Source organism: Scleropages formosus, chromosome 4, assembly GCF_900964775.1.
Source record: "Scleropages formosus chromosome 4, fSclFor1.1, whole genome shotgun sequence".
Taxonomy (NCBI): domain Eukaryota; kingdom Metazoa; phylum Chordata; class Actinopteri; order Osteoglossiformes; family Osteoglossidae; genus Scleropages; species Scleropages formosus.
The window spans coordinates 21,645,225-21,659,052 of NC_041809.1; the positions used below are offsets into that span (position 1 = coordinate 21,645,225).

At 44.1% G+C, this 13,828-nt stretch overlaps 1 protein-coding gene across 1 annotated transcript; it reads right to left on the reverse strand.

Moving 5' to 3' along the window:
• Window positions 1-8,220: 8,220 nt before the first annotated feature.
• On the reverse strand, window positions 8,221-13,567 carry hinfp (histone H4 transcription factor). The gene is made up of 9 exons (XM_018755135.2): window positions 12,873-13,567; window positions 12,162-12,391; window positions 11,779-11,890; window positions 11,473-11,625; window positions 11,279-11,356; window positions 10,863-10,983; window positions 10,420-10,558; window positions 9,945-10,069; window positions 8,221-9,840 (listed from the first exon to the last, which is right to left on the reverse strand). The coding sequence occupies exons 1-9, from the start codon at window positions 13,030-13,032 to the stop codon at window positions 9,429-9,431; spliced, it is 1,530 nt and encodes a 509-aa protein (XP_018610651.2). The 5' UTR covers window positions 13,033-13,567; the 3' UTR covers window positions 8,221-9,428.
• Between the last annotated feature and the right edge of the window lie 261 nt (window positions 13,568-13,828).

Genomic DNA, 13,828 nt, shown 5'->3' on the forward strand with positions numbered 1-13,828 from the left:
TGCAGTAAGCGAGCGAGTGAGTGACAAAAAATGTAAGCAATCTGTTTTGTCATGTTTTATTTAATAAAATGTAACTCATCGTCTTCGTGAAAACTCATTACCGAAATTCAGGTAAAAGTCCAAACATGTAATGAATGAAACAGCAAAATGAAAGTGAAACAATAACTAAACAGCACAGCTAGACTCGCTTTTCACTGTTTGGTTTCATTGATAAAAAAACCAAAAAAAATAACACATAATTCAAATATATTTAAATTCATTCCCTGAATATACATAACTGTGTCTTTTTGTTGTAAATAAATACTTATTATAAAAGAAAATAACACCCATTTTTTCATTGATCTTTACATAATTTGAATTCTGTGGTATAGATATGATGACAATAGTTTTTTTTCAAAGGCCATATGAAATATTTCAAAGTCACGTACCCAACCTCTCCATTAACTTCTGCTTGTCAAGCAATATTTTAGTATAGCATTTGTACCATTGCCAAGCTTCTCAACATGATTATGGAAATGAAAAAAAAAAAAGGCTAATTTATTTCATTCTATTCATTTGCCTTGTCAAATTCAATATCTTCAGATTGAACATTGAGACAGAAGTCACATCTTGGATAACAGCATTAGTGAATATGTGTACAAGTGAACTGTGAGTACGCTGAACACATTTACAAAAAGTACTTTTTATTGATAAAAGTGCAACAATTTCAAGTTACTTGTTGAAAAAAATCCACAGAACCAAGAAGGTGGAGACTGCTAGAGACCCAAAGAGGCTGCTGGAGACCAGCAACGACTTTGCATTAGGATGCGTGTATTCTTGCACGTTTCCAGTAGTATTTCTCATGTGGGTCATTTGAAGCCCCTTCTCTGGAGAGCATAAATCGAGTTGCACACAGTGGAAACTGCTGACAAGCCCCTGCCAGCCAAACTGAATAGTACTGATGAACATACAGTAAATGTGGAGGTGCAGGATGAATGAACATTACTCAGAGCTCTTAAAATGGTCAAAATACATCAATGGAAAAATCTTCAACTAAGAAATCATTGCATTTATACAGGAGCAGCAGGTAGTGTAGTGGTTCAAACTGCTGCCTTTGGACCCAAAGGGGGCAGGTTTGAATCCCATCTCTACCTGTAGTACCCTTGAGAAAGGTATTGACCTTAAACTTCTCTGGTAATAATTACCAAGCTGTATAAATGGGTAAAAAAATGTAGGTTCCTCAATGTTGTAAGTTGCGCAGGAGAAAAGAATCAGCTAAATGAATAAATGTAATTCAGTTGTAACCAAACTGGTCCAAGGGTAATAAAGTGATTCTTTATAATACAACTATTAAATTGCTCGTTGTTAGGTTTATGTGCAACAAGCGTAAACCTGACTCTCAGTGCCACCTTTCTATTAATTACTATGTGTTTGTGTACAGCAATCTCAGTACCTGTAAGTTATAATACACAAAGATGGAAAAAATCAACTCAGCTTTTAAGTAGTTAAGCAGTTACATAACCGTGATTATAACACTACTTATACTTGGAAATTGGTGCTTGCACTTGTAGTTAACAGCTGTGGGACTGTCCTTGTAGGAGTAGAGCGACTGTCCCAAAAGTAAAGAAAAACATCCTGAAGTTCAACACTTGGGCGAACGCCTGACCTTGTTCATGGAATAAGAAAGTTTTGGTGTATAGTCTTATTTTTATGCACAAACACAAAATGGAATAGCAATACATGATGCAATAAAATGTAAAATAAATCAACAGTAAATGTTTTTTGTATCTGAAAAAATTATTCCTGTTGTTTTCTATCTTGATGAGCTCTTACGGCAAAAGCACTGGAGAAAAAAAAATCCGAAAACTCACTTTTATTGTTCCAGTTTTCTTGTAATCTTAACAGAACAAGTAAATGAACAGCATGCCTGTCAAATAACTACTCAAACAAAATATCTAAAAAGTATAAATGATATATCAATTATATCTTTAGTCTTCTCTTGTTGTTTTGAAAGAGGAGTCATTATAATGTATGAAAACTGGGTAGAAATGAGCTAAAAAATCATAAATTAAAGTAAGATATGGAGGTGGATCTATTCACTTTCAATAGCACACAAAGCTGCCCAGTAGTTAAAATGGCTAGAAATATGTATAAGCTGATAATGTCAACAGAAAACTTGCTACAGAATCAATGTCAGATCGTCTCCTGTCCCAAGGACATTGTTGACTAACAATATAACTGGGTAGCTAAAATCATGAAACTGCACTCTCTATTAAATAGTAATAACCTAACATAACCGCAGAAAAATCAGTTTACTGATCTTACTGAAAGTCAGGATCCTTTCATCGCTTTGGTCATCCCCATCAGTTTTTACGAAAGGCATTTCATGATATTAGACTCTCGGAAAGGTACAAAATTGTATTTGAAAGAAAGGCGAGTCTTGCTTTGTTTCTACAGCTGAAGGAGAATAATTAGAAAATCACAGTGCCTGAACTGTATGTAAGAAAATATTCCGAAGCATTTTTATCACACGAGTTCATATGTGGGAAATTTGTACTTACACAACAAGCTTTATCAGCAAAATGTACACTAATTTTTTTTTAAGAAAATTAAACTGAAATCAGCACGGGGTCAACAGTATACAGTAATTCTAAATGGGTGGAGGATGTATATAGATAATAAAATATATTTTTGTTGAGACATTATACAAATGGAGACATTATACGGAGGGGGGCGCAGTGGCGCATCGGGTTTGGCCTGTGCCTGCTCTCTGGTGGGTCTGGGGTTTGAGTCCCACTGGGGGTGCCTTGCAGTGGACTGGCGTCCCGTCCTGGGTGTGTCCCCCTCCCCCTTCAGCCTTGCGCCCTGTGTTGCCGGGTTAGGCTCCGGATCGCCGCGACCCCTCTTGGGACAAGCGGTTTCAGACGACGTGTGTGTAATGCGTGTGCATTATACAAATCAGAGTTCCTTAGTCTCCCAGCCTGGGATTCACTAGTAGTGAGTGCCTCCTTCTCTCCCCAGTCTCCTGCAGCAGTAACAGGATTACTACATTAGCTCCATGCAAGGCTTACACGTAAAAGGGTTCAGTCCACAGGTGGGGTGAGGACTATGGGAGTCTTAACCCTGTGTGAACACCTCTCACACTTGGTGCCACAGAGAAGCTGCTCAGCTCCATGGATGGAAAGTGTGCTCCGTCATAAGAGGGTACCAGCCAATAAGCACTGCACTTGCATTCCCTATGGCCATAGTCCATGGCAAAGTCTTCCAGGTCTGTCTCCGCAGATCAAACGCCGTGGGCCGCATTCAGAAAAGGGACCAGTTCTTCTTCAGATGCAAACCCTTAGATTGGAGGTGGGAGTCCGAGAAGCCAAAGCCAAGGCTGGCTGTGAAGTCCATTGAATGAAGGTAAGACGTCAGGGGCAGCAGATTTGAGAGGAAAGGTACTCAGCACGGTTCCTGAACTTTACATGAAGAGTCCCAATACGAAACATCTAATGCAGCAAGTGATCAAGCAGTACTGCCAGGTATTTTGTGTCTGTGGTTTTCTAGTGATTTTTTGGGGGGGATCACAGGAATTTAGGTCAAAATATGAAATGTACCAATTTAACCCGAAGAAGCTGAAAGGAAAAGATGAAAGGGGAACGTCAAGGTAATGTGATAAGGTTCATATTGAAAACATGACAATGGTTTGTGAAGACACACATTACACGGGATTGTGGTTTTTTAAAAAAAAAAAAAAGTTTTAAAAGGTCTCTATTATTCCACCAAAAAATTTGCAGTCACTCGACTCCGTGGCAAATGAATAAACGATAAGAGATCAGTATTAGAATATTGTACATGTAAAGTGTAAGGGAGCAAGAAGAAGGGCACTCACCACAGGGGACTAAGCAGTCGCACTCACAGAAATCACAGCGCACAAACCAGCGCTTCCAGCCTGACTGCTTGGTCATGCAGTTGTCGATGCGGATGCAGCCGTGGTTTGGTTTTCCAGCGTACGTCTTTGCCGGGCAGGTAGAGGAACAGGTGCCGTCAATATCCTTCTCGTTTATCTCCAGCCGGCCCCGCTGACACACCCCTCATTGAGAACAAGAGGGAGAAAAGGAGGTTAGAACTTGAAGATATTTTCTGATGAACGTGAGTAACTCTTAGTCTGATTGTCAGCACACTTTCAGACAGAGCTGTACTCACGGAGGCACGTAGGCTTCGGAGTCCACTTCCCGTCAGACTGGCAGGCCCTGGCCGAGTCCCCGATGAGCATGAATCCTGGCCGGCAGTCATACCTCACCACTGACCCCACCCACCAGTCATTCCCGTATACGATGCTGTTGTAGTCAGCGTCTGGTTTACCGCAGTTCACTGCCACACAAACACAAAAAGTGATCCCTTGGAGGGAGATGTAAATATAAATGTAAGTATGGCTGCAGTACCACAGCCAGTTAGGAAGAAAATGAACTACCAATGAAATGCTGTGATTGAACTAAAGATCATTACAAGGTGTGACAATTAGGATGAAAAAGTACCAGATTACTTTGATTCAGATGAGGCTTTCTAATGTTTTCCCACAAGCAATATTAACAGTTTTGACTTATAAAAAAATATACCTGTACTGTATATATCTTTTCAGTACATTAAATCTGCCTCTGCGATACGATTTGATGTTATACGTGAGACTAAGCGAACAAGTAGAAAGGAAATACATTTACATTTAATCACTTAGCAGACGCTTTTCTCCGAAACGATGTGCATCTCATAGAAAATACAATGTGTGCATTACATTAGGAGAAAGTAGAGACTTGGATGCCGACGCATGATTCTAAAGTACGGTTACATTTGTTTCTTTCCACCATATGCACTGACGTTCATCACAGGAGTAGCTGCATAAAAGACCACAGTCTTCTAGTGAACCAGCTGGTTAGACATGTTTTATACACTTGCTTTACTCGGTGAGTTTAGCTGATCTAACATCTGCTTAGTTAGACAATGGCTCATTTAATACCTCAAAATCAGATGGTTGCAAAATCACTGCCTTGAACACGTTATACAGGGAGTTAATAGCAGTTATCTAAATGTCATCTGGCAGCTGTTTAGGGGATGATACCTTCGTAATGTTCACACCCACATTCTGGTGAGAACGCACAGAGAGTTTGTTTCCTAATTAGTGAATAGTTGGCAAGCGTGACCCGGAGAGGGCAGTCGACCATCAGAACCCCGGACAGCTCCCCAGTGGGACAGGCAGTTCAGCACCGGGAGCTGTCCCACAAGGACCGTACCATATACACCGGACACACTGGACGGCACTTTCCTCGCTAAGGGGTCTTAGCGAAGAGCCTCGTCGGGGGTTCCAGAGAAGTCGGCTTCTAGCAGAGCAGTCTTTGACTCGAACTCCCATGCAGAAAGTGCGAGCTTGGACTTAGTAAACGTAGTAAACGGATTCCCTCCTGCTGGACATCAGGGATGAGGCACTGGAGTTTTTACAGTGCACTTACTGTATCTTGAAGTGTTTCAATATACATTTAGAACCACACTGTATAAATGAATACTTAGTGGTAAGATGCATTTGATGAAGGTATCAGCTAAATGACAAATTAATGATATAAAAATTTATGTAAATTACTAACACTGCACTTCAATGACTTGACTGATTTTGCGTCGGGGGCGCAGTGGGTTGGAGCGGGTCCTGCTCTCCAGTGGGTCTGGGGTTCGAGTCCCACTTGGGATGCCTTGCGTAGGACTGGCATCCCATCCTGGGTGTGTCCCCTCCCCCCTCCAGCCTTGCGCCCTGTGTTGCCGGGTTAGGCTCTGGTTTGCTGTGCCCTCATATGGGACAAGCGGTTTCAAACAATGTGTGTGTGTGTGTGTGTGTGTGTGTGATTTCGGGTAGAAAAAATATTAAAAATGGATTGTGAAATGTTATAAAAGAAAAAGGAAGAGGGTGAAAGAAGTGTAATATTGTAAAAATACTTTTTGCCTTTATAAATGTGCTTGTGTAAATATAAAAACTATCAGAGAGTAAATGTAACTCATTACATCTGACAGTGGTTAACTACAAAGATTTCATAGATTAAATGACAACTGGCTACTAATGTTCAAACATGACACACACACACAGAGTCTAAAACTGCTTATCCCAAGCAGGGTTGCAGCGAATCAGAGCCTAACCCGGCAATACAGGGCGCAGGGCTGGAGGGGATACACCCAGGATGGGACGCCAGTCCATCAGAAGGCACCCCAAGTGGGACTCGAACCCCAGACCCACCAGAGAGCAGGACCTGACCAAACCCGCTGCGCCACCATGCCCCTTTCAAAGATGACAGTAAAAAAATGAAAATAACCAAGTTCTGGTGTCACAGAAGCTCCTTGCTCCAGCGGGTGATGATGCTTCTCCTGTTTGAACCAGAAACTGTACAATAACACGAATACATGCATACACGCAATATGACAGCACAGAGTAAATACCGAAGGAAATGTCGAAATAAAAATGCCCAAAGGGTCATGCATTATACACATTCTTGTCTTGATTTCTGTTCCTTGCCGATTTCAAAATTGTTTAAAGCTACACTCCAAAAAGAGCATACAAAATGAGTTGCCTGGATGGGAACTCGTTCGGTCACGTCGCCTTGGGCCCGAGTGACGAGGGGCCCTACCTCTGCACAGGGACTTGTAGCCGAACCAACAGCAGCTGGAGTTTCCACAACGGTCCCGCTTCAGCTCACGGTGCTTCCCTCGGCACCCCCCCAGGCACAGGGGCGCTGTCCCGGACCAGTACGTGTCAGGTTCTGCCTCCACCTCCTCCTCCTCCTCCTCCTCCCCCCCACCTGGACCACATTCAAAGCAGTGGTTTAGATGCCAGAGGTAATTACCGCTGGCAAGGGATTGAGAAGTATAAACGCGGTGAAGAGAAGAAAGAGGGGCAAAACTGGAAGAAACTGGTTTGAGCATTTGGCATTTACGGGAGCAATTTCACCCTTGAGTCATCCACATTAACATGTTTTCCTAAAAATAATTCAGATTTCAAGGTCCGTGTACAGCAGTACAACCTTTGTGGTAGCCCCCGCAGGATCTACCGTGCAGGTAACACATTTCGCAGTGAAATACGGTGGACAGAGCCATCTTACCACTGCCCTCTTCAGCATCCTCCTCCACAGGCACTTGCATGAACATCCCGTGTAAGGAACCAAGCAGCAGGACCAGCAGCACCTCCAACCTCATGCTGCGCCTCTCCCTGTCCATCCCCAGGCATCAGAGCAGCATCGAAGGGCTTGGGGCTCGGCTGAAGGGCCCCTCGGACGTCATGGGCTTTCCGCAGCCAGATAAAGCAGCGTGAGGCTCTCCTCTGCCTGTCTTCACCTTTCGCGGACCAGCAGCTTGTGACTAGTAGGGCCTTCTGGTCGGGACCTCGAGGAACTGGAGGGAGACCTGCTTATGCTAAGCCTCCAGGCCGTTAATCTTTTAAAGAATGTTGACGTGGCATGAGGAGTGCGAGGAAGGACAAAGTAAGCTGCAAACACTGGAAAATTCATTACAGTTTCAGAATATATATGGGTGCGTACGTACAATAGATTTTTTTATTCTATGTTCTTCACACTGAAAGAGGTACATACAGACCGGCAGTTACCAAATGCCTTCTTGGCAGACATGATGTGCTGGCTTATATTCTAGGCTCTACCTTCTTAGATGCGTTCAAATATTTTTGGTCATTTTTTTGGCAAATTGAGTTCACAATGTATTTTGATAAGAGCCCTGCTTTGGGTTTCACACACAAAATTTGTGAATATTCATTTTAGAGGGGTAAATTTTTTTATAAAGTGGCACTGAGCACTGAATGAGATTAGGGTTCTAAACAAGGTTTCTGAAAAAACCCAACATTACATTTATAATAGAAATTACAGAAATCCATTGTGATTTCCTGAGGGCTGAAACAGCGGACTCTCAATCACCATGGTTAATGGCAAATAACTGGAGGTATAGAATATGGGTTGACTTCTTACAAGAACCAGGTTTCACAGTTCTGGTTTGCTGCCTTTTTGTGCTACACAAAGGACACAGATTTTTGGAGGGGATGTTGGAGAATTACCTAAAGGGGCTAAGTCACTGATACACTAAGTGGATTAGCTGCAGTGTAACGGCTGCACCCTCATCTGTATTAGCTAAACTGCGGAAATACAGATTCACCTACCATATTTTCATTAGCTGATAGCAATTTCTATAAATGAGAAAAATAAACATACAGGGTATGTTTGCAAGCTATAATTTATTACGAAAAGACAGAATGAAAGAGAAACACCAAGTGTATGTCAGATGCTACACTAACTTTAAAATAATTTTTAAAAAAAATACACACTAGATGACAATGTGTCTCACACCCTTGCATTCATTCAAAATGAACATGAGCCTGGATTCAGGACAGTGACAAGCAAAGGGTGAACTTTATTTGCTGGCCTCTGTGAGGGGGGGACAGGACGGGACATAAGAGTGTAAAGGCACCAAAATTATTTCCTGTCCTCTTTACTTATGCAACGGAAGGCCTTCCAGATTATGTCAAAATCAGAAAATTGCTCAAAGGTTTTACACATGGACAGTGTGTGTATCAAAAGCTAAAAGCTTCTCAGGGGGATGTCCGGCCTCATACTGTTCCTAGCTTTCCAATCTAGTGAAACACTATTCATGCACTTCAAAGTGATCCAGGCCTACTGCAAAAAAAAGCCTGCTGCCCCCTGGTGGAGAAAAACGGCCAGTGCTGTACCAAATACGTACGAAGGGATGCAGAAGCTGCAGTGAAACCTAACAGCAAGCAAAGAACTCCACAACCACCTGAAAAAAACTGTTCTTTCAGAAGTTTAGCATTGGACGTAAGCCGGCTAATCAGCTTCCGTTAACCCTAAAAAGTACAGGCTTTCCTGGATTGATGAAGAAATGTTTTGTTTCCTAAACCACGAGAATGAGATGTTTCAGAATTTAAAGGCCTCAGCACCTTGTAATGATAGGCAAACGCAGAGTGTTGGAATGTTACACATCTGAGTGAATACAAATGTGTCATAAATAGCACTCTTGTACACAGAAAAGGCAAATTGTACAAAATAGTAACAGAGATTGATGGTGAATATCACCAATTAGGTCCAACAGCCTGTATAAATATGAATGTTATTTTCGGAAGTAAAATTAGACCTCCATCCTTTGCCAGTGAATGCAGGCCAGATGTCCCATTTAACACACCAAACTGTTACGGTGAACTGCGAAAGTGAAGAAATTACATTTTGTAGGCCATTTCATAAATTAAATGCAACCAAGAGGAAGGTTTGTACCAAATTTCAGAAAGTTTGTCTGGCCTTCAGAAGTCTCACATCTGCAAGCAGGGGTGTTTTACACTCTGGTGCAGTTTCAGTTCTCCCTTAAACTATGTATAACAGTCAGATGGTGGCAGGAAAACACTGAGCACAGAGCGTGGACACCTACACCACCTCCATGCCCAACTGCTGGGCCGTGTCTTGCAGCTGCAACATGACGCTATCCTCCCTGACCTCGGAGGCCACCTGGGGACCGGTTGCTTCTGGGGAGCCATCTGTCAGCATGTAGAAGACGTCGCTGCCCTGCTCATTCACATGGAGAGCTGGACTGACAACAGCCCCAGAGTCACTCCCGCCAGCCTGTCCGCTGTCAATCAAGATGCCCCTGAGCCCCTCAGTACCCTCCTCTGCTCCACCTTCTGCTACTCCTTGCGTCAGGGCCTCTGGCTGGATCTCCTCCCCTTCTGGATTCCTGTCCCGGGCCTCTTGCCTCTCCTTCATCAGCTGCTCTGTCAGTTCCACACTTTCGTATCGAATCAACTGTAGCCGCATGAATCCATCTTCGTGTTCCTTGTACCTGAGGGGCGGGACATACTTAATACAACTGCACAGGTTGCTTATGCTCCAGGTACACATTTAAACTGGGAGTTCAGATTGTGCTGCTGCAGTGCAAGCACTCACCTAAAGCGTGGGTGCCCTGAGGGCCACTTGAACTGATGTTTCTTGCGGAGGTGTGAGGTCAGATTGTTGCCCCTGGTGAAGCACTGTTCACACACATGGCATTTGTAGCGTGGCATGAAGTCCCCCTGAAGCGAATCAAAAAGTAAAGCACCGCTATACCCTAATCACATAAGAAGGAAAGATGCCTTTAAACACGTTCCTTTAAACCAAAAGTCCACCATAATTCAAGATTTGTGATGACCTGATAACAGCACTAATCAATGTTTTAAGTACTACAAGAAGCAGACATGATTCCAGGAATACAGGTAAAAATTAAGTCCATGCCACAGATAAGAATTTCCCAGAAAGTTTTCTATTTTTCCTTTTCTTGCCAATTAATAACATCATAAATTATCCACCTAAAATCTGCTGCTCTGAAATGTTAATGAAGAAAAACTGCTTCATTAGCTATTTAAACACGCCTCCTGTTACATACCTCATGAACCTTCTTATAGTGGGACTTGATAGAGTGGAGGGAGCGGGTTGAGTAGTCGCAGTCGGAGAAATCACATCGGTAGGCAGGCTCACTGCTGTGTGTGTCCAGGTGTTTTCGCAAGTCAATCAGGTTCTTACAGCTAGGTTGTGGGATTGGCAGTGGGAGGGACAGGTTAACTTATGTTTCTATTTCATGCATGAAATACACTCATTTATTTAGCTGACGAGTTTCTCCAAAGCAACTTACAATGTTAAGCTATTTACTATTAGGTACCCATTTACACAGCTAGATAATTTTACTGGTGTAATTTAGGGTAAGTATCTTGATCAAGGGCACTACAGCTGGAGGTAGGATTTAAACCTGCAACATCTGGGTCCAAAGGCAGCAGCTCTAACCACTACCCCCGATACACATACATAGCTGGGCTTCGCTGTGGACCCTACCTGTATTCGCAGTATTCACATCGGTACGGTTTCTCATTGCTGTGGCGGAACTTGATGTGATTCCGCAGGGAGGAGGGCGAGGGGCACGTCATGTCACACAGGGGGCACTTGTAATGGTTGACTGTCCGTGAGAGAGAAATGGGAGGTTGATCAGACCAGAAGCAATCATTCAACGTTCCTGTCATCACTCTATGGTAGTTACACTCCTAGGTTAACGACTGGGTAACACCTAAATTTAAACTGAATGTCAATATTTAAACTTTAACTCCAGGACTTTCCAGTGCTATGCAAGGTGACCACAATGCTGCTGTTAGACTTCTGTGGAATGAGATGTGTGTTCAGGTGTTTCAATGTGCATGCTGCTGACAAGTTCATACATTTCAGACTAAGTATTCAAAGGCTCCACAACCACTGACCATGATTCCTCATGTGATCCCGTAGTAGCCTCTCTGTAGCAAACCGCTTGGAGCAATGAGAGCACTGAAACCTTTGGCCTGAAACACACACACACAGACACAAAGGAGCTAGTAGCATTGAGGGCAGACAATTCACAAGTTCTTCTTGCTGCCTTCACAAATAAAAACTTTGTGTCTGCCTTGCCATCTCTTACCCTCAATAGCAGTCTGGCGGCGGATGTGGTCAAAGAATTTGGTGTTGTTAGCAAACATGCCCCCACAGATGGGACAGGCCACAACCTTCTCCTGCGTATGACTGCGCAGGTGCTCTCGCAACTTGAACCGACCTTTGAAAGTCGCCTCGCAGTCTGAGGCACAGAAGGTGGACATAGTCAGGAAGAAGAAAAAAAAAAAAAAAAAGAACTGCTCATCATCTTATACAAAGATATATAAAGGTGGCCCTGGAATTGTCTTGGACAACCACACTGTCTTTTTCTACAGTTTGCTGCTGCCTCACTCACCCTTCCAGCCGCAGTGAAGCGCACTTTCTTCTCTGCCGTTGGACTTCATCTCCGTGCACAGGCCGTGCATTTCCACATGTCGATAAAACCACTCTGGGTTCTCCAGGGAAGTCTGTGAAAGAATACAGAGATATGCCCATACAGGATTAACAAATTGCGCCTTCTCAAGTTAGAAAAAACAAACAACACAGCTGCCCGGACACAGACACGTCAAGGCAACAAGTCCATACAGTACTGGATGGGATTCCGAAGTATGCTGACGTGGTTTTCCGAGTAAAATCACAACAGCTGAACCGGGGGGGGGGGGGGGGGGGGGAGGAGGAATTTGGGAAAAATGGGATGGGTTAGTATCAGGTTGCTGTAACTCGGGACTCAACGCTCACCTCACAATGCTCCCACTGACAGACGAAGTTGTCGCTGATGTCAGGCACGACGTTGCGGTTCTGCGGGCCCAGGGCACAGGAGCCCAGATCGGGTTGGCTCTGCAGCACAGCCTGGCCCCACTGCTTCAGCTTGGTATGGTAGCAGTGGAAGTAGACGTGCCGCAGCAGCTCCCCGGGGCTCTCGACCGCACAGAAGCCACACTCCCGCCACAGGCAGCTCTGCTCCTCCGCTGACAGGGACAAAGAACCTCAGACTCGATCGCAACCATTTCATCCCTTATGCGACTAAAAATCACGACAACAGCTCACCGAGTTAAATACATCAAAATGCAATTAAATGCTATGTGCCATATCATGTAGAGCCTACTGTACATTCTGTCTGACAAATTACTATGGGAAGTGATGGCCGTTCCCAGCATGCTTTGCGCCTAGACAACATTACTATTGCTCTGCTACTCTGTTGATGAATTTGTTTGCCAAATTTGATTTTTTTTTTTTTTTTAAAACCATGCGTACTCCGAAGGGTTATTCATCACCAGCGGTCGTTTTCAAAAGTTTTGTCAAAGTTTCCTCCTCCCACACAGACTGAGGCCTAAGCAGCGTGTGTGGAGGAGACGAAGGTTTCGGAAACAACAGATATGATCAGACCGACGTGTGAGATAAAAGAGACTAGAGAAGTGCGTGGTGTCACTGCTGTGACTCATCACTAACCCAGAGAGTCGGGCTCCTCGTCCAGCTGCAGGGTCCTCAGGTGCTCGTCCACATGTTGGCAGAAGTCCTGCATCCTGCCGAAGGACTCCTCACAGGAGCCCCACTCGCAGAGCAGCTGCAGCGGCGCGTCCTCCCGCCGCGTCCGCTTGTTCGGAGCCATGGACCCCGGAGCGCTGTCACACCATTGCACCGGCAGCCAAAACACAGCTTTCCCCCACAAAACCGGCGGCTAAGCTAACGAGCCGAGCGCGTCCATGACAGTCACTCACAGTCACAGGAGTCTCGACTCCAGCCGCGAGTTGCCTGTGGTGACAGATGCTAATGCTAACCGCTTAGCCCGCGCTAAATTAAAGGGTAAAGGCTGGTGATGTTTGACTGAATGTTTACTCCGTTTCACCAACAACAACAGTTTATCTGCTGTGCGTTAGCTCACACAAACTAGCTTCTTCATAAACGGCCCCAGGTGAACCGTTTAGGTGGTTTTGAGCACCGAGCGTGTTAAAGTAACGCCAGCAGCTAAGAATCCCGCGTAGAGACTGTTCCAGAAACGTGAACGTGACTAGATAAACACAAGGAAACCATTAACAACACCAAAAGCAAGGTTTTCTCCGGTACATCCTGGTATGTCTCCCGCACTCTGAGAAATAACCAATTACGCACGACTCTCAAAAAGTATAGCCAATGAAAGGCAACATGAACTTAAGTGACAAGCATACCATCCAATAATAAAAGGCTACTAGGAGGACTCCCTGGTCCTAATATGTCTCCCGCACTCAAAGATATGGAAATTTACGGATGCTAGCCAATGAAAGGAAACAAGACCTTAAGTGACAAGCATGTCATCCAATAAGAAAATGCCTTCGTCCGGGTTTTCTTATCTGCGGTAGGTCCGTTGTTTAGTCCCGTTTTCGTTTCATTTTTGTAAAGTGCCCCTGGAGACGTGCATTTTAAAGCAA